Genomic DNA, 27,271 nt, shown 5'->3' on the forward strand with positions numbered 1-27,271 from the left:
AACGAACATGTAAGGCCAATCCCTGCCTGGTTAGATCATTCTGTAAAAAAATAATTCAGAGCTTGCTACACTATCACTCGTCATTAACACTATCATAAGTCACCAACAAGTAGGACCACTATGCAGTAAAGATCACTGTCTAGTGTCTACCCATAGTGCACTTACGTCCACGGCGAATTCACCGTGACCTTTCCAGCCATAAACCCGCTTATTGAACATGTTGAAGATTTAACCGATATATGCAGTACTAAACCATTATATAGTAATCTATTGTCCAATGCAAATTTATTACCACCTGATAATATTGATCCAATGAGCGACCGAATTGTCCGCTACGGACGACTAATCCAATCGATAATGACTCTATTGACATGTACGAACAGAGCCCCACTGACCGAGTTTTGGGATATTTTTCACTGGTTTGCAGCTGTTTGCTGTCATTTACTCATCGAGGCGGAGTACCGTTATTATAAGGACTATGTCAATTATTTAAAGATTGACATGTAGAGAATAAGCCATAATTGATTGACAGAAAGTACTAAATTTGTACCTATGACGGTTTTATGACGCCAATCTTCAAAATACGATCAAAAAATGGCTGCCCGGTGAAGTAAAATGTGCATTGGAATAACACGGCGAGTTTGGATAGATGGTAGGATTTCTTTTTAATAAAAATGTATGTTCCCCCGTTATTAAAGCTTGTACCGGATTGAAGATTCAGATATTTGGAAAAGAATAAGTAATTGAAACAGAGAGAAAGTACTAAAATCATAGCTTTTATACTTTTTGATATATGATACTAACTAGTTCATCCCCAATAGCTACGATACAGCGCTACCAGTAGTGTTCAATTGCCTATTGTGAGTGTCCCTGTGTTGTGTGCATACATGTAGTTAACAATAACTGCATGATGCCACAGATGTTGGTCTACCCTACCCTCCAACCGCTTAAGTCCACTCACCGAGGCGTAGGTCTTCACTATAGTGTCAGAGGACATATAGCATGGTTTTTCATGGACAATAAATTAGGTCGGCTTTGGAGCAAAGCTATGTATTTATTTGCAGTATTTGTTATGATGTCTTCTGCAATTTGTCACTAGTTAGCATAACACTGTGATTTGCAGCAATTTGAAGATCATTCCGCTTATCTTTATTATTATTATTGAAAAGTATAACAGTTATACTACATGTAAAACTCTTCCATTCTCTAATATACTAACGTTGTCAAAACAGTAAGCTAACAGATAGAAAAGCTAATGAATTAATTTAGTTACTAGAATGCATAAAGAATAATGTCATTGTTACTGTAATAGCACCGATAGTTAACACAAAAGCTATTGCCAGCAATATGTTGTCGATATTATTGGCTAATTTTTGCCAGTCATTACTATCTTTATGATAAGCTTGTAAGCCTTCTTTCTCACAGACCATTTTAACAGAGTCATCCAGGCACTCATCAAGTGGTGTCTCATTACCACCTGAAATGGCATAAACAGAACTATTTTTCCGCTTCGATGATTCACGATCATTGGCTTTTCTTATGGTTGGTTCTGAGCTATTAATTCTATCTAAAGCTATCAGATGAAAGCGATGATCTTCAGCCGATGAATCTACCGATGATTGAAGCTTGAATAATTTTCGAATACAGTTTGGAATTGGTTTGGCTTTGTCTTTATGGTATAACGTTGCCACAAACACACCGGAGACAATGGATAAGCAACTAATCAAAATCATTGGTGCGAAGTAATAACCTTTTGTTAAATAGAACAAATTAAATTTGTTGTTAGTTCAATATTGAATAAACCATATCATATTATATTATATTATATTATATTATATTATATTATATTATATTATATTATATTATATTATATTATATTATTATTACGCTTTCATTTTTTACAGTAATATGATCATATGATCTAAATTTAGAGGCTTAAATATGATTTGTAATAGCAGTTTAATCCCATACCACGAATTTTTTTAACCAATAAAACAAACTTATAAATATATAAGAAATGGCGTTTATTTTTGGGTCGTATGTATTTAGTCCAGTCAAATTAAGAAAAACAGCTTTAACCCACCACTTATTGCAACAGAATCCATTTCATCACCAGTGATTTCATAAAAGCATGTAAAATCAAAGTAGCGAAACAGTGCCTAATGTGTAAGAATTCAAAATGGCCGGTTATACCGGTATAAAATTTCAAAGTTGGTAAACTCTGGTAAATTACATACCAATGTATTTCTCCCATCATAATGATTCAGTTCTTGAGTTATAGGCAAAAAGAAAAGGTTGAAGATCAAATTTTGGGGTCCACAGGCGTCTACAAATTTAAAAATTCTCCGATTTTAACTGGTCTGAAATTGATATATTGACAAAAATAAACCAATTATGAGCATGATGAGAAAAGTTGCATTGTAATGGATGTTTTGTTACATGGGTAACAACACAAAATAAGTGAAGGTCAACCATTCTCAATGGACTTTGATCTTTGAGACCAATGTAACAAACCTGATATATGGCAAACTATTCTTTTCAAATGCAATCTGAGACCATTTACATATCAAAATTATGAATTTTTCAATTTTTGTACAATTGTGGAACGCAAATGTTGACATTTAACCTTCTCTCTAGAACTGTGTAACGGAAATGGGTCAAAATATACATTTTGAGAGGAATAAATTGGTTTGGTTTAAAAAAAATTACCAACTTTGAAATTTCATCAACTGCATTTTTGCCATTTTAAACCACTAATTTGTATTGAACGAACGAACCGAAAATTACTCTATACCATACCGTATATACCGTCCCCAGGGATGTGGATGCAGACGTTATGAAATAGCTATCGTTATTCGTCAATATGCTGGAATAAGACGATTAATAATGCTTACTTATGATCGGAATATAGTTCGATGACGGTGGAACCAAGTTTCCTATCAGCTGTTGAAATAGCACTAAAGCAAGTAGGTTGGTGATGCCAAGAGATACCTTTTCACCAGAGGCAGTCGGCAGAATAAAGGCCATCAAATTCAAAACTGACAACATGATACATGGAGTGATTAACGTTAGTATGTAGAACCCTGTACGGCGTTTGAGAACCACGGTGAAAACAATCTCCGGGTATAATCTAAAACCGGTTAATAAAAAAGTTTGGAAAATAAAATCGATATTATTTTCATCAGTCAATATATACATGCAATCATAGAGAGAAGTTGAAAGAACTTTCCCACACAACTCGGAACATGACGGCAGACATGACTTTTGCAGGAAAGGTCTTTATTGATACAAATACATACAAACGTCACAATTGTTTTATATCTTGTTTTTTCCGTTTTGGGGAGCGAATTCTATCTCATGCTGTTGTTTTTTATTCAAGAATTCAAAAAATTTATATTATTGAGAAAAAAACATTTCTAAAGATTTTTCTCTCATACATTTTATTTACAAGAAATACGATCTCAATAAATTTGATGAAAATCAAAATAATTTAATAAAATCAATACAATTCTCTTTAAACTAATACTTTTCTATATCAAAGCTACTCTGTACAGATTTGACTGTATAACTAATGAGAATTTAAGAAGCCACCATGGTCAACTAATGAGAATTTAAGAAGCCACCATGGTCACCATTAAAAATGGTTTTGAAATGTATTTTATTTTTAAAGTGGCATTTTTCATTTTTTCATCTTAACATTACTTTTCTTTTTTAAACTTATGTCACATGGATTTTGTGGAAAAGTCACATTCGGCATACAGATTTCTTCTTCGTCTTCTTCTTCTTCTTCTTCTTCTTTTTCTTCTTCTTCTTCTTCTTGTAATCGTGTAATATCACACGGCTAAGAACTATATAATACGATAGCGGGAAATTTCTCAAGTGTTCAAGAATTATTATTATAATTTGGTAATGATATTAAACCGGGTATGTTGATTTTAATCACTTATTCATTTACTTTGGCTTTGAATGCACGCTTCGTTCCGTTCATGGCCCTTTCTGAAGTGTCTGTAGCTATTGCACTTACCCTACATTATCATAATTAATAACCTCGCGTTGAATGACAACGTCTTCCAATTCCCAGATTCCATTTTCAACAAAAAATGTGGAACTTCTAAATGTGTGTAAAGCTTCAATATTCATCTCCTTTAAGTTATAATACCAGGATCCAAATCTTAGATGGCAACGTTGAGTATCAAATGGAAAGAGTCGCGCATCAATAACACAAGAGGTTTGCAGTACGTTAGGAGTAACCCACTCAACGGTGCCCGTAGGGTAAATGAAAACACCAACGTCTTTCAAACTTACAAAGTTTCTATCAACGCTGTGAATATTAACACGAGATTAATATAAACATACTTTTAGAATGTTAGACCAGAGCTTAAGCCACGGCAATTTTAGAAGTGATTAATTTAAGCATTTTAAACAAGGGGGTTACTTAAGTTTCATAGTTTACACATCTGCATTTTGAATACGAGTCCTGATGATATCAAATCATTTTGAATTTTTGAAATTGGCGATATTATAAAATTGACCAAAATACTGCGCAAATGGTGATCGCACAAAACGTAACTTCATCAAACTATTCAAATATTTGCAGTAGTACTAACTTCTCATATAAGTGAAGATCCGGACGCCAAATCTTCGAAGCTGGCACAGCTAAGTTCAAGGGAGTATCGGGATATTTGCTTGTGTTCCAAGTTAGAAACTCGTCGTGCCACACCTTGAAAGAGAAACAATGTAGAGTTTCGTTTGGTATAGATTTAGAAAAACTCATGATGTTTTAAAAAACACATGAAAGCTGTTAATTATCAACGTTCCAGCATCTGTTTTTCTTTGTTGTAGTGCTGTTTTGCTATACTTGTGATGTTTACACTTGTCCGAATTTACACTTAATTGGAATCAATTAACTTGCTGTGATTGTAGTGCAACAGAGCAATTTGAACCAATGCCTTGTCTAGATATTAACCCTTATAAAGTTCCACAAGTAAAGAGGGTAAGTATTTTTTACCTCATTACCTTACATTTCTCAGAAACCCTTTCTGATGTAATGACATATACAGGCTGCGTCAAAAAGAAGTAAACTCATGTTTGAGGGGCTGTAACTTGAGATCTGTAAGAAATCTGCTAAAAATGAAAATATCATTTGAAAGAGTAAATGATACACATCTAATTTTAAAAAAGAATTGTTGCAATTGCTCACAGCAAACTAAAGTTTTACTCATTTGAATACAACCACCCATTTTTGTAGCTACACACGGTTTCACTTCCCAAGTACCTATTATATTGTTTGGTAAGGCGCGATATTCAAATGCAAGTAAAGTTACGTGGCAGGTGTGGTTTCGATCAATACCTAAATGTTAAAGGGTTCTTTTCAATATGAATCTTACCTCTTGCACTACATTATAATGAAACGGACCAAATGTCAACATGGCACCAAAATTTACCGTACTGGAGCGCATGTTTCTGTCGACGAAGTATCATGAAACTAAGAGTCCCACTGAAGTTCAGCGTCTTTTTCCTCTCCAATCTCCCACAGCTAATCGGATTCCATGTTAGGGAGCAGTATATAAGAATGTGAACAAGCTCAATGTGCATGGGACAGTAAGGAACAGACCACCGGAAGCTTCAGGCAGACCACGAATTACTAGATCACAAGTGAACATTGCTAGAGTTAGACATGTGTTACAGCAAGATCCAAAGATCAGCTCAAGACATAATCATTTACCCAACATTCGTTCGTAAAGACTTGAATTGGTATCCCTACAAACTATACAGTATCGTCATGGACTTCATCCTGAGGACGCCGTTTGTAATTAATTAATTAAAAGCAAAGTTGTCAATTCAACAATAAATCCTGTTAGCACTTTGTTGATTCGAAATTGAAATATATGAAAATCAGTCGGCCGTGTACAGCTACAAAAATGGGTGGTTGTATTCAAATGAGTATAACTTTGCTGTGTGCAATTGCAACAATTCTTTTTTTATTTAGACGTGTAGAATTTTCTCTTTCCAATGATATTTTCATTTTTAGCAGATTCTTTACAAATCTCTAGTTACAGCCCCTCAAACATGAGTTTACTTCTTTTTGACTCAGCCTGTACTTCGGCAAATATGGCAAAGAACAAAACCCGACATCGCTTTTTATAGGTTATTATGGCTTTAATACAGTACAATCATAGCAATCATAGTAATCAAACTAACACAAATAAATAAACAAACTATACGGATAAATGAACGAATAAATGAATGAATTAATTAATTATTTAACATCATAGCATGAACATCGTTTTTGTATTCGCACAACTTACCATTCCCAAATACATACTAATGGTCAACGTTTGCATATATTCGTTCTGTAAAAAATATACATGCAAATTATGTTTTAACGCAAATGCCTCTCTTCTTGTGAAGTTTATTTCTAATAACACGAAATTATTATTCATTAATTACATAATTGTTGAAAGAAAATTCCACTTAAAAATCAGCTTTAAAAAGTGCAATTTACTGAGTCCGGCAATTGGTAAAGTAGCGTTTCGGGCCAAAAATATTGATATTAGTCACCTGAAAAATAATACTGATATTATATTGATTATATTTTTACTGTCTACATTTTTAGGTATTTTCAGGTAGATCGCTTACTTTCTCTTTATTATACCGAATTCACAAATCAATATTTTGTAGGATCTGTATTTCCTTTCTTAATATTTCTCACTTGATGAATTAATAAAGAATGAAAATCCCTGGCAAGTTGATTTTTTGCTTTTCGCCGTGTATATGTATATATGTCCCGCTTTACGTATTAAGACGCATGTCTGAATCTTAAATATAAAAAAAACCCGATTCTTGCGCATGGCCACGGCCGTTGCATATTTATGTAGTGGATCAAAGGGGTTTGAGACAAACAAATTGCATGTTACTAAATTTGGCTGATGGAACATGAAGAGGGGCAAAACCCAAGAGAGTCTCGGTCCCAACCTCACTTCATCTTTGTTGTATGTGTTAACGTTTTAGTTCGCTTACCAAGTCAATGATTCTATAAATACCCAGACGGACAACAACTTCTACTTGAGTGCTGGAATTTACTACAGGTCGTGGTATTGTTGAACCATAGTTTGACAAAAGCTCCGTGGTTAAATTATAATGGTCTCCTCTTCTGTGACTGGCATCCGTTGCTTTATTTAAAGAGAAGGTATATACCAATTGTATCTGATAACTATTGGTAAATTTATTACGATGAATACAAAATATCCATTATTATTCTTTTGCTGAAAAATATTTGTTCTTGAAAATACTTGAAACGGTCAAACATTGCCGATTTTTCTGGCGCATCTGCGTGATTTACCCGGTGATTTATTTTAATAGGAGTATAGTAAACTACACAGACGACGCAAGCGCATTGTTGTTGAACGGTAAAATTGTAAAATTGGCAAGGAAGCACAATATTATTACACGTTTTATCTACCCTTGAATATTCTGTTCAACAAGTGGTACAATACAGTCATGAGACATAAAAATGGGAAAATAGAAGAGTTTAATTAAGTATGTTCTTTTTATGCAATCAGTGGTGCACTTACCAAGTACGAAATGCCACAATACCAAAGACATCAAACCAAGACCTCGCCAGTTATCCATTGTTTGATTTAATAGCACTTACCGATATGTACACACCTTGTTGTATCACTTTAGGTTATGTGTGGACGCAATACAATCGTATGAGGGAGATATTTTTCATTCCTTCATGGTAAACGATGGGTTACAACGCAGCAGATGATGGCAGTAGACATCTAATATATTGTCTGTAAGTGCTTTTATTCGTGAAACTCCGAAATATACGAATGTTATTCTGAAATGCCCAATGTAATAATAAGTCTAGGGGCAAGGGGTTTTGCAAAATGGTTGAGTTCAACACCTATGTCTACCAATATTTGTTTACTTAAAAAATGAAAATTGTTCGATCTTTTTAGGAGATATATCAAATTACTCGTTTGATGATAATGAATAAGACAATGTATAGTTTGTGCTATCTATGGGATATATATTGGGATCCTGAAAAGGGTGGCGGCGTGACATTTTTCTTGAAAAAATGAAATGATAATGATATTCTCAAAATGAAGTTGAATATTTGCACCCTTTATATTGGTCTTGTTTGAAAGCTATAGTTCTTTCTTTTGAATTTGACACCCAAAAAAACAAGATTGTCCATTGATGCTAATTAAGTTTATGATCAATTAATATAACGAACTTGCAGGGCAGATGTGAGGACACGGTACCATAGAAACAAATTGATGACATACTTTTTTGCCTTTTATGTTGAGTTGAAAATAAAATCCATGATTATGTAGTACCAATTTCATCTCAGTAATTGTAGCAACTAAATAATTTTGTACTTTGTTTACTTTCATCTCATTAATTAAACAACGAGCACATTACAGGCTCGTCCACGCCTTTTCCCATCTCAGAGTTGAAAGTAATTAGTCTAATATTGACAAACGAAAAGATATTGTATTCTTTCTGTTGGATAAAAACAGTTATTTAAAAGTATTTAATCAGCTAATTAGCACTAATTAAACCTGCTGAATACATAGAAGGAAGCATCGCACCCTATTATAAAGTATTATTTCCCGGTGGGTCTTTTCAAGCTATGTTTGATTTTCTGGTCCTCAGATAAAAAAAAATACTTCTGAAAACTATACCACATGCAAGGGCTATTTTAAGAGGAAATTGTCACTGCACGTTTGCAAATAGAAAATTTCCAGACCTTGTAAAACGCGTTTGTGGAGTTTAACGCTCTATGGTATATACAATGGTCCATCAAAAAGTTCTACCTCCAGCTCCATCGTCACGTACATGCCATACGTGTAGGGTAGGGGGATAATAGGGGTAAAACACATTATTTGGAATTTTATTACGCCCACTTCAGGGGTGGTAATTTGAGAAACCTACGTACCAAATGTGGGCATATTGCATGAAAAAAAAACCTTGCCCCCTGCCAAAAAACGAAATGTGCAATTTGCCATATGAATTACACACAGAATCCCCATTGTACGAATTACACAATATACTGCTATTCTGTCTGGTTGCAAAGTGCTAACAACATATGTGTTCGTGTCCTGAACCAGGTTGGAAACATCATTATAATGTATTATTATGTAATAAATACCCCCTTATGTAGCATCCCACTAAAGATTTAATTCAGAGAAGGGTTTAATTCAGAGATGTACTCCCTGGAAACACCAGCAGGTCAGCTCCTTTGTGGTACTCATACTGCATCGGGTTTCAACAAAATAAATAAATAAATAAGGGTATGAGGTTGGTAGAGGCAGATATGAAGATGGAACAGGTGTTGAAGGGTTTCATGGTAGATCTAGAGTTAGACATTAATAATGCCAGTCTAGCAGGGCAAGCACTGGACATGCGCCTCAAGCTGGTAACTCCTGAATACTCTCACAAACCTTGGAACCGCTACAAGGAATTTATTCTCTTCCTGGAACAAAGGCAGTGTACTGTTAGCCTATACAAGGATATCAGATTTGGATGCCTCTTCAGGGCAGGAGCAGTCCTAATCTAAACGCATCAAAAGGAATAAGTCCCCTCTGAACATGTCGTCATAACATTGTAAGGTTTCGTTTTTTTGTACCAATAAAACTAACTTTGAAATAATTATATGACTGTTTACTAAGTGCTGTGTGAAAATAAGAGATTGTCATCACTTCAGGGCTGAATGAGCTTAAATTGCTCACCAAGTGAATATTTACTGTAATGTGTGTCGATTCTTGATCATTCAGCCATGCAAATCCTCTCGGTGCAGAGTTGAGTTGTAAGATGGCCAGTTCCATTCCTTGTCCCAATACGCCAGGTGGTGTATGACGTGCAGTCCCTAAATTCAGTAAATTTTCATCGTCAACCGTGTAATTGAATGGGATTATTTTGAAATTTTAAAACGCTTGAAATATCACAAACAAATAGGCCTATGTTGATAAATAATATAAATACAAGCTAAAACCGTTGGGGTTCGATAATGAACCCCACAAAACTAACTGAGTATATGGAAAATGCCATACGGCCGGGCGGTTTCACGAGTTGCCGGCTCTATCATGTCATCCGCCGCCTGCAATACGCCTTGCAGTTAACAAACATAGGCCTACTTTGTGACTTTTGGAAATGGCAGTTTTTGTCTTCAATTTGGGTTCATTCAGCCATGAAGTCAGGGACATCTTTCATTTTCACAAAACACTTAGTAAACAATCATATAATTATTTCTAAATAAGTTTTATTGGTACAAAGTTTTACTTTACGATGTTATGACGCAATTTTCAGAGGGGGATTTATTTCTTTTGATGCGTTACCACTTGACCGAGTTCCTTAGTCAGAATCCTCACATCAACATCCGCTTAGCCTGCCTTGTCAGAGAAGTTATGGAGCTTCCTTACCTTAAAGTAGCTCTTGTTGTGGTGTTCGCCTGCCTGGATGGAGGTAGAACTGTTTGAATGATCCTCCTAGATACCAAATTGTTTCTATTTTAAAAATATTATGGTGCGGATTGTTGGCTGTCCTATTTAGCCTTTTAGCAAGGTTTTGCCTGGAGCCCAGGGATTGGAGCGCCTTCTTCTTTATTTAATACAGACTTGACATCCAAGTATTGAATATTTCTTCACGAAGTGCCAAGACTAGGCTTGTAGGGATATGCATAAACCGCAACGGCTAAATATTATTTAGGATGTGCCGGGAGATGGTGCAAATTAACAGTAAATAACTAATGAACTTCTAACTTTTAGTTTGTGTGATGTTATTTTCACATTAATATTAATGACCTTCTATGCATATTATTTGTATTTTAAAACCTTTTATTTACATATCCTTGTAGCGGGGGCCACCATAATTACGAGCCACGTAATTCTAGATCTATGTTTTTTATACTTTTCAATATTCTAATTTGGAAGAGTTTTTATTGCGTTCATTCATGTGAAGATTACCCAATAATACGCCATTTTGCTATTTGCTGAGACAAGTACCGTATGCGACGTTCTTTTCCAAAGTTTTTATTGGCACTGTTGTATGCAAGCGATCCATATAGCTTGTTTATGCGCTTATAAGGGACCGTTCACAAACACTTGTAACGGGGGCCTGATGCCAAAAAAGGGGGGGGCTGAATTTCTTTATCCGTCTGAAGGCTGCCTTTAAAAAATCACCTTAATTTTTGTCATAGAACATGAGTTTTTCACTATTTTCTATGGGGTTGACGTACATATTTCATGGGCAAGAGGGGGCTCTGAAATAGGTGGGGATGTTTCTTTTGCATCAACCCCACCACCCCCATATGATATGTTTTATCATATTTCAGTCTGATTTTTTCAGTTCCACTTTCTACAATAAGTTGCTTTACACTTCCCTCTTTTCCCCCTTTTCATTAAAACGTGTTTTGATTAAAGTCACAGGAAATCGTTATTGCGTTGCGTGTGGTTTGTTTTTTCTCAATAGTATACATTTACAATATAATATATCAGTTCCTCTTTTTACAATAAGTTGGCCTTAAATTTTGATCATAACTGTAAGCCTACTTTTACTTCCCCTTTCCTTTGAAAGCCACAGAAAATCGATGTTCTCAGCATAATGAGAAAAAAAATTATTTTTCATTTTACCGAAGTACTAAGAATCCTTAAGAAGGGTTTAAACTTATGTTTTGCATTATTTTGAGGTTTTATTACTAATACCGTAAAACCCCGACTGGGTTGCCAGTTAAGGTGGGTTAGGGCGGTGCCAGCAGTGACTAATGGAGTTTGTGCAAAAAGTTTATTCAATTTTGACAAATCCCTTTAATTCGATATATCTTCCTTGCCAAACCTGATGAACCTGTTTCAAGAAGTGAGATTATTATACTTATAGCATAATCTATCAATATGCCACTATATAGGCCTATATGGTACTGGGGATCAAACTTCAAACTTACTCTGTGTTATGTCATACGCAATGTCATAATGATTGAGAAAGGTATAATTTGGCTTTTTATATACCTAGATAATAATAATAATAATAATAATAATAATAATAATAATAATAATAATAATAATAATAATAATAATAATAATAATAATAATAATAATAATAATAATAATAATAATAATAATATTAACTTTGAGCAGTAGTGGACCTCATTTTATGTCCTACTTCCCTCAGTCTTTCGGCTTGTACCACTATTTCTTGAAATCATAATTATCTGTTTACTCCTTCAGTATTTTGTTATCATGGTTGTTGAAGTAATGTTGTTTTTGCTATATTATCACACCCGATGTGGACTTTATAAAATGGCGTGTAATAAAAGCATAGCTTGTTTTATTTCTTCTTTTGCCTGGGTCATTCATTCAGAGGATGTTTTAATGTATCCTCTCATCTTCCATGAGGCCCAGGGGCAGGGGCGTCGCAGACCAATCGGGTTGTAGAAGGGCACAGCATATGTTGCCGACGGAAATATTTTTTCCTAATAAAATTGAGAATATTGTAGATCCTTTTTTTTAGCCAGGACGCCCACGAATCTAAAAAGTGTTTGTAGGGGTGGGGTGTGTGTGTGTGTGTTTGGGGGGGTCACAATGTTTCCTCTACAGTAACAATTACATGAACAATATTGTATTCAAACAATTGCTCAAGGTCATAACAACCGTAACAGCACATTTATTTTTATATTTGCCGACAATCCTAATTTTGCCGACAAAATTAAGAATTGGGTGGAGGTGTCTCACTCCCCCTACACCCCTTAGCGACGGGCCTGCCCAGGGGCACATTAAAATATACGTCAAAATATATCCAAATTAATTTAACAAAACGTTTAAATACATATGATACATAAATATATAAGCATATACACAATCATGAACTTAATGGGCAAAACAATCCATAAATAGCCAACACAGACATTTAAATACGAAATAATTTTATCAAAATATAAAAATAATAATTATAATTTGCAAGCAAAAACTCGACAATACTTGAGAAAAAATTTCAGATGAGAAAATATTTCAGATTTCCATAATACTAGCCAAAATACAACATAAAAGGCATGTTTTTGAAAAACATAATTAAACAGTTAAGACCGTTAAAGTTATAAGACACAGTAGAATTTATATAACAAGGAAATTCACCATCTGGTATTTGAATTAAATAAAGACATTTCACAGAGTATAAAACAGTTAATGATTTAAAGCACACTAACAATAATTGATATAGTATAATTGATATGCCATTTCAATTATAATTGAAAACTAAAATTTTGATTTCAACATTGGCAAATACAAGTTAAGGACATTTTTATCAATTTTTATAGTGAATTAAGGTTATTAATTATTTTAAACTGTTGTGATTTGGTAGTTCACAGCATCTTACGAATGGTAGTGAGCTTTGGCAAAAATTGCATTGCTCAATTCATAGCGATCGTGTAGAAGAATTAAAATATCACAGATATACTTTTATAGGTGCTGCGGTTCTTGAGTTACGTTGTGAAGAGGGCTGAAACAACAACACTTTTGTAAAACGTACATAACTAATTAACAACAATAAATTAAGCAAGTTTGCAGAGTATACGATTTGTAGAATGAACTTTTGCAAAACATCAAGGTGTTAATTTTCAATAATATATTGATCTACATAATGAAAATCGATATTTAGGTTGCTTCGACCAACAATACCCCGTCTACCCTTAAAACATTATGCGTGGGTGTGTGTGGGGGGGTGGTGGGGAGGGGTGTGTGTGGATGTAAGGCCTGGGGTGGGTGGATGTATGTAGGCTATATAATACTCAGGTCATAGTCAGGTGGGTCGGACCAGTGGTGTCGATTTCTTTTTGACATTGAGGGGGGGGGGGGGGGGTTGGAAAGAAATTCTTGAAGTATAGTGAATCCAGCACCTTTTGGCGACCAATTAAGTTTATGGTACATGCGCGCGAAGCACCAAACAAATTTTGCTATATTGCAGTTAAAATGTGAAATATGTGCAAAAGTGGCCAAATATGCAGAGGTTGATTTGGTTAGAAACTCACATACAGGCGTCACCATGGGGGCGGTATTGAATGGACCATCCCCCCTGGCAAAATATTTTTTGGGATTTACCGCCCCCATCTCCCCGGATCTACGCCTATGGGTCGGATACGAGCTCGCCATGTTTAACGTCGCCATTGGATTAACATGTAATCATGAAATCTTCACAAACAATAATATTCTAAACATTTGGTGTCAAAACAAAATTATGTTATTCTAAGGGGCTGTGCAATAATTATGAGCCGCCCCCCCCCCCCCCCCCCGTGGGGTACAATTTCCAAACAGCGTGCCAAATTCGCTTGCCCTCGATCCCCTCATCTAGGCCTGCCAAAAATAGCTTTACCCCTCACGATCTGCCAACAATCCCCCCCCTTGTCACTGTCTTTAAGATCTATTATATAAAAGGAGCCCATGGATGTGTACGTCCCACCCCTCGGCTTGCCAACAATTGCCCCCCCCCCCTTCAGTTGGCCGAAAATTCCCGCCACCCACCCACCAGCCCTCGTTCATAATTATTGCATAGCCTCTAAAACCGTTGGGGTTCGACAAAGTACCCCACAGTAAGTATGTCGTTTTTCAATCTGTATGTAACTGCTGATCGTCTATTTTGTACGGGCTGTCAGCCTTGTAGTTTCGTCAGCCCCGTAATTCTCGTGTCACGTAGTGTCCCATACCGGCTGTGACATTGGAGTATTTGAAACCATCGGACACGTGAAATATGCCGTCATCAATCAGACGCTACCACATTATGAACTATGCCTTCTTTAATCGGTAGGCCTTAATCAGTCCCTAGTATACATGTTAAATATGCCTTCATCAATGAGGAGTTTCCACAGAGCGTTCTCTTTGTTCCAGTCGTGGTAAAAAGCATCAGTTATGCCAGTGGATTTGGTAAACTTTTGATCGTAGTAATGGAATGTAAACTTGTTCGGATCACCCATAAACCCATATGCATTAACCTGCGGAAGTATGAAGAAAAGTGGAATATGTCATTATGTACTTACGATTTCACTGCTACATAATTATTCCAAATACAGAAGATGCTTGACTTCCTTTTTATTTTGATGAAAAGAAGATACAAAATAGTATATCTTTGATGATTTCCGTTACTAATTACATCACAAAATGTCCAAAGTAGTGTCCCCATACTCCGCTTTACCATTACGCAGGGAAGAATTTATTCAAGGTCCTTGAACTATGTTTCTTCTCTTTGCTACAAAACAAAATCAGCTTATAAGTGCCACAAGGTTGCAACGGTCTACCGGGGTGATGTAAGGCAACAGGAAGGACTAGTTTAGAGCTATGAAAAGTGTCATTGAGGAATAGGTTATTGGTAGCTCTTAGTGCAGTCTTGGAAGTTGTGTCCATGATAATTTTTATCTCCCTACTTGTAACTTCTAAAACTGCAAGGCATTTGCTCAGTGAGGTATTGTAAAAGTCTTTGCCCTACTTCAATTGGGAAGTAGTGGGTGTACCAACCCGTATTCTCACACTCAGCTACAAGGTCTTGATATTTACACTTTTTCCTGGCATATGCATTGGAGAAGATTTCCTCCATTGGACAAGTGAGTTCAATTATAGCTGTCTCTGCTATTTGGGAAGGGAATTCTATTTGTTTGTGTTCTTCATCCATTAGGACTTTCCAGTAGTTGGCTTTTTGTGGGATGTTAGTAAATTCCTTCTTTGGAAGAAGTAAAGATGGGTTCCTGTAGGCTGTACCATCTGCAGTGCGGCATGCGATAGTAGCCATGTTATCTGGCATGTTTCCTATGATTAGCCTCATCGATGAAAGTCATCACATCAGTTGCTGTGGCTTTTTATGTTTGTTCATGACTCTAGTTGTATCGCCCACTTTGCAGTGAGAAGTTGCAGCCATTTAGAATATGGAACAGTGTACAGTTGCTGTGATGGCATAGCTGGCAGGATCCTAGATTGGTCTTGCCGCATAACCTTAGGTTCTTGGGGGGTTGGCAGTTGGTCATGTATGGCATTAATATGGAACGACAACAGCTCGGTGTCCAAACATACATCAGCTTCTTCCATAATGTGTCAACTTGCATGGTGGAGTACCACTTCAGCCCCTGCTTAGCACAACCATATAGGTAGACAAGCATATCATCTTCATCCACATCTTTAACAATTCCAGCCAAGCACTTCCTGTGTTCCTGCGGCTTCATGTCTTTGATCAGCTTCTGGTTCTTTCTAAAGTCACGGCCTGCTCTATATTTTGTGCTCTGCACATCTCATTTAGTATTAGATTGCGTTCTCTCTTCTCTAGTTCCTTGACTCCATTCCATGTGACTTGCTTTGCCTTCTTTCTGAGACAGTCTTTATACAGAGCTTGAGTGCTTCCATCTATAGAGTGTTTGTTGAGATGGTACTTGGATACTTGCATGTACTTTACAGGGCCCTGTTGGTGGTGCATCGGCCTACTCCAGCCCATCTCTTCAAGTGTTTGGTGCAGGTATCCTCTAGATTCAAAAACGTCATTAGGAAGTTGTAGATGGTGAACTCCCATGTCTGTTTGGGTATGATTGCGTTGTTGTAAATCCACATCTTCATGATACTGTAGAGTTGGCTCTTTTCCGTTGTTTTCAGCATACATGTCAGTTCGTCTTTCACAGATTGTCTGATGGCATGGTCTGTTTAGTCTTCAAAGATTAACTTGCCAAGATATCTCATCGGCTGACTGACTGTGGATGCTAGCAATGGATCTACTATTATTGTAAATTGTTCTTTTAGTGTGCATTCGCATGTAACATCATTATAATGACATTTAAGCCCACAATGATGTATGTTCCTGTAACGTATTCGTATTACGCGGGCTTTGGATGTCGACATTTTCCCATGATGCACTGCGTATTTTGGCCTCAACCCAGCGACCACTCGAGGCGCATCGTATAGGGACGTATGCTGCGTATTCAGTTTTCTGTCCTTCTCGTCTATAAAGCAATAGATTGATAATGGGCCTATAGACTAGTTTTGTATATAGCCCTAATTTGATACTAGGCTTAAAGACACAATGAAGACACTGGAATAAACATTTTCACGTGTTAAGCACAGGAAATTACAACTATTAAATTTATACGTTACATGTTTTTTTAACTTTAAATTGCAATTTTTTACCTCATCACACGTGTGGAGTGCAAGGAATAGCATGATTGCCCCAGTCGTTGCTCGGCCTTGGTTTTGTAACTTTTTAGAATTTAACCATCTGTTGATGAAACAATATTAACGACACATTAGATATATAACAACATTTTACTCAAGTTATCTTTTGAATAAAGTGTTCAATCCCAAAAGGGAGAGCGTATAAAAATTCAAAGAACAGACCTTCCACGTTACTATGAGTTTCATAAAAGGCAATCGTCAGACGACACGATGAAATGCTTCGGGTGGACTACCATCTCTTAGGAATGTGAAAGAATATACATTCCATGGTGTCAACACAGCCAAAGTCTATTCACAGTCAGTCTGTCTATCGGAGAAATGATGTCAGAAATCTCAAGTTAGACATCTTTTGAATGAAAAGTGCTCAATCCCATATATATGCAATTCACATCAAAGTCTTACACCCCCCTCCACACACACCCCCCCACACACACCCTCACACTGCCTTCTTCGTGTTCTTAAAGCCATATTATAACATTTGTTGAGGAGGACACCCTCACAACATGCTTATTTTACACGCATATTAAACAATATACCCTGCAAAATCAAGACTCTAGGTCTGTAGTTTTGTCAAAATCTGAGATTTTGAATAAACGAGAACCCCTCAATTGATGGAATTATTAGTCGAACGCATAAAATAACACACGTTGCGTCGAAATTACACAACAAAGGTCGTGACCGAATGAGTGGTGCAGACATGTGCGCTGGTAGTAAAAATTTCTTTGCTTTTAGCTCAAAAAGGATATATCTGACACATTTTATGGCAAAGAAATGCTAATCTATTTTGTTTATTCTTAGATTGAGCCCCTCAATTGACAAAAATAAGCGCTCGAAATTCAAAAAAAAATTAAATGACACCAAATCTTTGTTTATTCTTAGATTCCTTGACAAAGCGCCTTTTCAAAAATTGGTTTTTAAATATGTGGAAAATAGTTCTGACCTGTTGTCAACATATCTGCAAAAGTCTGGATGAACAATTTTAATTTCCTCAGCAGCTAAAGGTTTTGGAAATACGAATGGTTTTCTGTGAATGGAAAAGAATTTAAAATTGCCATATTTAAAAAAAAAGACAATTTTACTTAACAGATTCTGTTGAGAATATTAACAACGCTTCATGATGATATATCAAGTAAAACGTCAGTAGCTATTCGAATAATTTACAAGCATGAAATGAAAATCATCAATTTTACTGTAGAAACCTATGGTGGGTCTCATCAACCCCTCCTATATGGTCATTTGTAATGACAGTTCCTATCCTCGGGTAAGGTGCTGGGGTAAAATTTTTATCACTAAATTAAGCGCAAAGGATGGATCTACGATTAGCTTATGTCGTTTATGCGTAAACTCGAGCGTTTTATTCTTATGACGGATATAAAATAAAACTCCGGATATATTATAAAATCTTAAATTTTACTGTAATAAGAGCAAAAGCCTTAGCCTTTCACGTGGTATTTTATTACACCAATGGGCAATACAATCATGTAAAAAGTAAAAATACAAGAAAAATGCTGTGGAGCAAATCACACACTTCATGGCTTTAAGTCTCAGCAATTCAGGGAGAATTTTGGCACACAGTTTGTGAATTTAGAACAATATTGTTGGATTTACAGCAATTTTTGTTTTCGATCTCCCATTTACCACCAATCAGGCAGTTTATTAGATTACCTTTTAGCGGTTTCTCCATTGTTTCCCTTGGGTAAGGCACCATTTGTCAATGCAGCATAAATGTATCGATACGCCCAATCATTCTCTGGAAAAAATACGTATCGTATCTTTGGATTCCACGGAGGCGCCGAGAAGCCTTTCATTTTCATTTCTGTGATGGCATTGGAGAGAGTTACCATTCCGAAGCAATAAAACGAAGTCTTATTACCTACATCCTTTTCGTGTCCGTCTGTGATAGCCACATTAGTTCTGCGGTGTATGTGTATGAAAGGGGAATATTTTGAGTTGAATTACGTTGTGTAAGCCTTTTATACGAGGGTCATTCATTCATGTTAGTCTACATGTATATAGTCACCAGGTGGCTTTGCCATACACATAAGTGATTTATTTTTCTATCCTTTCTACCTTGTGGTACTGACTTAAGTTTTGTGTTGGGATTCAAAAGTCGCCCTCCTGTAAGGCTGTTGTCGAGTAGAATTTTCATTGTCGACAGTCGTCAAATCCGACAAAAAAAAATTACCATATGGTCATGTTTTTTATACTGGGCACCTAAAAAGGGTGGCTCTATTGCATTCTTACTCATCAAGACATGTTTACATGTATGTTGTTTATTTATTTGATGTTTATTATGAGCTTGTCTGGTACTATTTTGTTCCTTAGACATTGGCCTTTCAATTTCTGAAACAAAAATTTATGATTTTCATTTGTACTAATTACTGCAACTCGTTCAGGCTAATTAGTCAGGGGTGGCTCATGTGATGGAGGATCATGTGGTGGAGGATCACAATGCTGTACAATGGTGATCCTCCACCACATGATCTTCAATAAACATTATTGATGGATTTCTAATTTCTACTTGTTTTTGTACTTTTGGCTAAATTATATCATGTTTAGCATTCATTGCCTCAGTATTTGTTAATTAGACAATTAAAATTTACTAATTACTTGTTGCTACACTAATAAAGTTCATTGACCTCTATGCATTTGAATAGAGATTTAATGTAGGGAACATTCAAAAGGGTGCTACGGGCAAACAAAACATGGTAAAAGGCTCAAATTTCTTAAGCAGACCTTGGTTGTGATCCTCTTTACTTTAGTAAACTAAAAACTAATAAAACATAGGTTTGCGACAAATCTGAAAGAGCGCCCTCACACTCAATTTTGGTCCAAAAAGTCAATTTTTACAAAAACGCTTTGTCGAATTCTTTTTTAACTTTCAAAACTGGATTGATGTGCTTATTTTACATCTAGTTACATACCTCAATCATGAAAATTTGCATTTCCAGTGCCAAATAAGGTATGTTTTGAAGAAATTTATATAAATATAGATAGATTTTTGACAACCCTGTATCTACATTTTGAATTACTTGACCGCCATAAGTTCCATATGACTGGGTGGGCAATTAAGTTAGCTATTTTAAACATTTGTCAAATTTTTACATTATCGATGTACGTCGGGGGGTGACACCCCTAACTGAATTAATATTTTCATCCTTATTTTGCTTGTTACACCCTGTATATTTTATGGGCCACCCTGTATAATGACTCCCATTGTTTCGTTTCTGAAATCATCCGAGTATATGCTCTCAGAATATATACTTTAATTGGGTTCTAATGTAAACTTTTGAAGTTATAGTACCAAACCTGTAAAAACATGTGATTCGCTTGACAAATACACATGCAACGCAATTGGTGCCCAACATAAAAAACATGACCATATACCATACGCATCATCAGAAAAACTGATATTTCAATGGAAAGATAATCTGTACCACTTACGAATGAAATAGAAGACTGATGCAGTTATTTAATGGTAAATAATAGCGATGTTAAGTGTATCTTAAGCTTATCTCTAATATTTTTGTCGACAATTGTTTGACAATCGAGAAAATTACTTTGTCGACAATACTTTGTCGACAATACTGTCGACAACAGCCTTGTTGACAACATGTGACGAAGCGAGGTCGCTTATTTAGCCAGTATTGATGATTCTGTATCAAGGATATTGAAAATATGAAGGAAATTTGGACTATTAATATGACCCATTTTGTCTTATAATAAAGCAATAGTGAGAAATTTGAAGTGCGTGTGAGATTGTAAAAGGATATTGCAATTTGCATATTTGATAAGAGGAAGTTCCCGCAACTACTATACCTGGACTCCGCTCAAGCATGACATTGACTTATGATAAATACAAGTTTGAATTAGCGAGGTTGAATACTTGATTACGTAATGACATTTCTACGTAATGACATTAGCACTGCCTGATTTATGCTGAAAAGTAGTGGAGAAAATAACGAGCCAAATTGAGGTTTTGTTACATAATTCCAAATATCTCGAGAATAAAAGTATGGAATCTTACGGTTTTGCAATTTGGTAGACCGATAACATAGGTTGATGCTACACCCTTTTTAGACCTATACCATTTTTAATTAAAAATCAGGTATCATTTTGAATATCTCCAATTTTCAGCACGCTTTATCACCCATTGGTCATTTACATAATAAAGGATAACAAGATTGATCGATGACAAATTTTGACAAATGGCACCTGGTTTGGATTGGATAACTACTGATTATTAAAAGGGGATGTTTCGGTGGTGAATTCACAAACATTTCTTTCTTAATGAACCCTTCTTGGCCATGATTATTTAATTAGAGTAGCACGCCATAGAGAGGCGCTGGATTGAATAAAAAATTTAAACTGTAAACGGTTCGTTTAATTCTAGCATTACACTTAGTATAGCGAATGGCTTACACTGTTACTGTTCCACAACCAGTTTTATTTAGTCGTATTTTAGCGCTTTTTTGATGAAATTGTCCTTTTTTCATACATTTTTGGAATTTTTAACGCATGCGAATATTTTTTTACTGTATCAATTTCTATGTCACACCATACCAAAATTCATATTGTTTAGTTTTCGAGATAATTTTGATTTTTGTTTTTACTTTGTGTTCGTCTCTCACTATTTTAGGTTTTCATACAAACTACTACTTGTAACGCACTGCGGACGCGACATTTACAGTGTTGTACTCCATCACGCGGTTCTTACAACGCACCAAAATTTCCAACGAAAAAGTATCATTTTGAAAATAAAGTTATGATGGTCGTGTAATGTATTCTTAATAACAGTCTTATTAAAGTGGTTCTACTGTGATTACTGCGATTTGTACGCCTACATGAACGCAAGAATGAACGCACGTATAAACGCCCGTGTAATCGCACAGACCGCGCAGGTCGTATGGGCTATCGCAATCCCTCTATTCTCAAAGGAGAGTGTGGGAACTCTTCACTTATGCCGAAAAGATTATAAAAATACCTGCCTAAACACGTAGTCATGCGAATCAATTTCAAGGCCAATTTTCGACCCGTTCAGGATCCCTCCATTCCCTACTACCGCACAGCGTTTACAAGTTCCGTTAGCAGCATTGTTATTAGCTAGTAAATCGTCAAATAGGAATTGATTACTGGTAGTATTCAGAAGAGCCATCGTTCTTGTAATAACTGAAAACAAATGAAGAAGATGAGCAAAGAAAACTGACAACAAATGGGGAAGGTGACTACATAGCTAGTTTTTTTTTTTAATTCAGGATGGTTGTATTGATATGATTGATTCAGCATCGCAGTATATAAGTTAGTCAGCAACTAAATGTGTGTTTTTTGGTCAGTTTCGTTTTATAACATCATGAGAAACCAGAACTACACAAAATTGATATAAAGGGCGTTGGCTTAAAAAAAAGTTATGCCTTGTTATGCAAATAGACAATTCCACGTTTTGTGGAATTTATGCTGGATCTCGGAGCTTGTTCCTTTGTTATTCTAAATTTTGTCCCTATTTTCTGCGCACAGGGTCCTTCCTATGAACATGAAAAGAGTGTATCGCACGTGTATGTCTTGCGGAGTAAATATCACATTAGTATACTCAGAGATTGTAATGTCAGTCACGCAGTGTTAGAGTAATATACTGCGCCAAGAAAGTATCCTTACACTTGGAAAAATAATCACAATTTCAAAAGTGAACCATATTGGGTTAAATTTTTTTTTTAATAGATGCACATTTTGACACCCCATTGAATCCAATTTGACTTCAAGAAGCAAAGTTACAAGCATTTGATTAGACGAAGGTCCAGTTTTAAAAGTGACACACTGGCCTATTCAAAAATCCACGGACTAGACATTTTGGTTTGAGAGTGGTAAATGGCTAATTTGTGTGTGCTTAATTTAAAACAAAAGGAACAAAAGAAAACTGAAACAAAAGAACTGACAAATAAAATGTAAGTTATGAAAAGTACAGAGAAGTAAAAACTGAAATAAATACAGCTTTAAATAAAGTTTCATTAAAGAAACTGTGTAGTCTCTTTGTTAGCTTTTGTTGCGCTTGTTGGAATCTTGTTGCGCCTCGTATAGGCGAATTTGTCACTTTTAAAACTGGACCTTCGTCTATTCAATTGCTTGTAACTTTGCTTCTTGAGGTCACATTGGATTCAATGTGGTGTCATAATGTGCAGGATTATATAGTGCATCTATTACAAAAACAAATTTACCCCAGTATGGTTCAGTTTTGAAATTGTGATTATTTTTCCAAGGTGTAAGGATACTTTATTGGCGCAGTATATGTGATGCGATCAAGCAAAATCAGTCGGAACTCGGAAATATTGATTTTGAGCTACAGCCATACAAAGGAAATATTTCCTTTTGTTTCCTCTTGTTTTGGAAACTCTTTAATTGCTCATATCTTTGGAACTGGTTGTTCAATTTCAAAGGGGTTTTCTGCAGAAGTCAGATTTGTAAATGTTTTTACTATCCTATAAGAAATTGAAAATTCGAGATCCGACTGATTTTGCTTGATCGCATCACATATGATCATTATTTTGTACAATTAAATAGGAGAGCAAGTTAATTATAAACTTCACATACATTCATATTTACTATATTTCCATCCCATCATATCTCGATAATTCTTCAGACGGTTGTACTCAGATTTGGTGACATGTTCAGGTAATAGTAATATGGGAACCTTTGCATTATATTTTCCATTAAGCGCCTTGCTACTGGCCATTTTGTGTCTTACGCTGGTGCAGTGCTGAAACAAAATGAGTAAGTTCATGACACATGTATCTGGATGCAATTGATCATGAAGTTATCATTACGCGAAGTGTTGTAGCGAATATACATTATGGGGCAAGATAATTGCGATTTGAGCCCTTTTTGAAACTTTCCATTTACTAACTAAAAATAATGGTACCGCAATAATGTACCTCTCTGGATCATAATCTATATAAACTTGTAGCACACATGAAGGGGGTAAAAATGGCTTTTATCATCAAATTTGCCGATTTAAATACACACTGTTGCTGAACTATATCTATATCAAGGTCTTTGCCTCCAGCAATAATAATATCCGGTACAAACAGCTGAAGAGCAGATCCATATCCTTTTAGAGGATATCCTGTTGTTTGTAGTGGCGGTATCAATACCCTGGATATTAGTCATGTCCCTTTACAGCAATGGTATATCTATGCGGTCAAGTTAGCTCAATCGTTAAGGCGTTCGACTATGGTGCGAGAGGTTGCGGGTTCGAACCCTGGCGAAGCCTAGTATGCTCTCGTGGAAAAATTGAGTTAGCTTGAAATTACCCTGGACAAGGAACTATACTGCTAATTGTCTCGTTGTAACCCGTACGAAACTCGGGGAGCTGATCCTGGTTGTGATGGTTATTTGTGAAATGTCTAGGGTGTGCGCTCTTGTAGCAGCAAAGTTCCTGATTTGTTGTTAAATGGTTTATGGAATGATGTGGGGCCGTAGTGGTCAGCGACAACCTGTAAAGTGTGCTGAGGCTTGTGGATTAACGTCTAGGCGTTGTGCATGTGCGTAGCACACTATAAATCACTGCGGTTTTTTTTTCTTCGTTTATACAAAATCATTCTAAATCAACAAAAGATATTTCAATTAGACTGGTTCTATTCTGCAAAAAAATCGCGTTCCTAGCGGCAAGTTTGCGTAAAAGTTGGCAACCAGCTTATTTTTGTTAATTTGGGTATGCTGAACTCGAATCTGTTGTCTACCAAGCAATATTTTGAGACCGTGATCCTCAAAAAGACCCCATAAGATCGCATGGGGGCAAAATTCACTTTTATTCCAATAACACTTTCAAATATCAAATTACGCGTCTTGCCCCATGGATTCCAGAAATTTAATGTGATGTAATGTAATGAAATGCCTGTACGAACTATCGTTAAGAAGTTATGTCGCAGAAAAGGTCACAGGCCGTTTTACCTATTGTGTATGGGTCAAAAGTCAAAGTGGCAATATTGGCAACTAAGGGATGAAAACAAAACTCTACTGGCGGTTGACCGCCAGTTCCACCCAGTTCCGTCCGGTTTCAATTATTTGGAACAATAAAAATCGGACGAAACCGGACAGAACCAGCATTCAACAACCGGTCGAGTTTTGATTTTATCCCTAACAGTCGCATGGATGTTTTTAGTTACAAATAATCAACTAATCTGAAATACAGCTTTCATTACCAGAATAATCACAATCGTGACAATTGCTCTATGATGCACTGTCGCAGAAGAACGTGGAGTAAGTCATGACCAAAATTAACTTATTGATACATCGATATCATAGACAAGTTTGATTTGACTCATTTTGCCGAAATTGCCATGTAAAGCTTTTGACTAAACCTGAGAAAAAATGGGTCAAAGTGGGTTAAATGTCTTTTTCTTTAATACAGGGTGTATCAAAATAATTGGTATCCATCAATTTTGATGTTTATTGAAAAGCCTGCCTCTTCCCAATAAACAAGTGGATACTCTTGAAATGTCGAGAATGTGTACTTTATGACTTGTATTACAATTAATATACAAACTATTTTGTAGTTGTAGATCTTATGTTGAATTTTGATGTGTCAGGCTCAGACAATATAAATGAAAACTAATGGGTACAAATTATTTTGATACAGCTTGTACACGGCTTCGACTTTTGGATTTTGATGATTTTGGCAATTTTACGATCCTTCGAATAATGAACTTTGCCTCTCATAATAATAATATTCATTATCAGATGGAGAGCAGATTTATACTTTAATAGTGTGCTGTGTAATGGCAGTCTCTAGGACAACCGCGCAGAATGGCACTAGATACTACATGTAGTTTTATGTCAATTTTTATCTATACTGTACTTCGTTTATATACGGCTTCGACTTATGAATTTTGATGATTTTGACGATTTTACGATCCTTCGAATAATGAACTTTGCCGCAAAACGATCAAGAATTATATATTTGGTCACAATACATGTATATCATGTCTATTGCATTAAACATGTTAATAACCATCTAATCCCTGAATAACCAGCCCTGAATGTGTTATGATTATGTACGGTGTGTACTGCTTACCTTGCTTATATTACGTTGTTGATTATCCACTCCGTATGTCGAATTCGGCGGCTTTATCTTGCGATAATAAAAAATAACAAGCAATACATGGTGTCCCAGTAAAAACTGAAACCAGCTGTGACCCATTATCTTCTCACGTTATTTATAGTCAACGGTAAGCTTTTTTTACATATTCGGAAATTGTCTTTGAAATGTTTGTCAAAAAATCGTGATATAGCATATTGCATTGTTGAAATATGACAATTTAGGCAAAATTATCCAAATTAAATTCGTCCACCAAATGGAAATCATGAGCGTTTATATTTCAGTTGGTATTTGAGTTGTCGTTGTGCTTTTATTGCACTACACCTTGTTGTTTTGTTGAAATATGACAATTTAGACAATATTATTAAAATTAAATTCGTCCACGAAATGGAAATCATGAGCGTTTTACAAAACTATTATCAATGACTCATTTTGCCGAAATTGCCATGTGAACCTTTGGGCAATTGACTATAAATATACCTGAGAAAAAATGGGTCAAAGTGGATAGAATGTCTTTTTTCTATAATAGACGGCTACGACTTATGGATTTTGATTATTTTTACGATTTTACGATCTTCTGAAAGAGCAAATTGCAGAATGGGCCATTAAATTTGCTATTGCTATATATAATTAAACAGTCAAATATTCAGTAACAGCTGTTTCCTATTTGAGCTGATGTAGCTTGCTTTATAAACATATGCAACAGATAACTATCATTATAGATTTTGTTTTAACTTATAGTTTATCACTCATAACATAATGCTCTTTTGATAACATAATACCATAATATTACATTTTATACATTTTACATACTTTGTATTACTATTCTTATTTGGTTTTGGTGTCTCTTTAGGCTAAAAAACTGTTATGTCTCAAAGCCCACGCGTGCGTTCGTTTTTCTTAGCGCGTCCATGTCAGCTGAAACGGCAAATTCATTTTTTTTTTTTTTTAGTTAAGTTTTTTGCCGTAAAATTATCAAATTCTGAGA

The 27,271-nt window shown here is 35.7% G+C and overlaps 2 protein-coding genes across 2 annotated transcripts; both read right to left on the reverse strand.

Moving 5' to 3' along the window:
- Window positions 1-1,265: 1,265 nt before the first annotated feature.
- On the reverse strand, window positions 1,266-7,689 carry LOC140160089 (neuronal acetylcholine receptor subunit alpha-7-like). Its single transcript, XM_072183362.1, has 7 exons — window positions 7,575-7,689; window positions 7,021-7,172; window positions 6,309-6,353; window positions 4,608-4,720; window positions 4,025-4,321; window positions 2,895-3,130; window positions 1,266-1,750 (listed from the first exon to the last, which is right to left on the reverse strand). The coding sequence occupies exons 1-7, from the start codon at window positions 7,630-7,632 to the stop codon at window positions 1,266-1,268; spliced, it is 1,386 nt and encodes a 461-aa protein (XP_072039463.1). The 5' UTR covers window positions 7,633-7,689.
- A 6,840-nt stretch (window positions 7,690-14,529) lies between these two features.
- On the reverse strand, window positions 14,530-26,314 carry LOC140161023 (alpha-N-acetylgalactosaminide alpha-2,6-sialyltransferase 1-like). Its single transcript, XM_072184402.1, has 7 exons — window positions 26,260-26,314; window positions 23,778-23,943; window positions 22,184-22,364; window positions 18,861-19,109; window positions 18,136-18,219; window positions 17,151-17,238; window positions 14,530-14,983 (listed from the first exon to the last, which is right to left on the reverse strand). The coding sequence occupies exons 2-7, from the start codon at window positions 23,917-23,919 to the stop codon at window positions 14,807-14,809; spliced, it is 921 nt and encodes a 306-aa protein (XP_072040503.1). The 5' UTR covers window positions 23,920-23,943; window positions 26,260-26,314; the 3' UTR covers window positions 14,530-14,806.
- Window positions 26,315-27,271: the final 957 nt, after the last annotated feature.

This window comes from Amphiura filiformis, chromosome 9 (genome assembly GCF_039555335.1).
Source record: "Amphiura filiformis chromosome 9, Afil_fr2py, whole genome shotgun sequence".
Lineage (NCBI taxonomy): Eukaryota > Metazoa > Echinodermata > Ophiuroidea > Amphilepidida > Amphiuridae > Amphiura > Amphiura filiformis.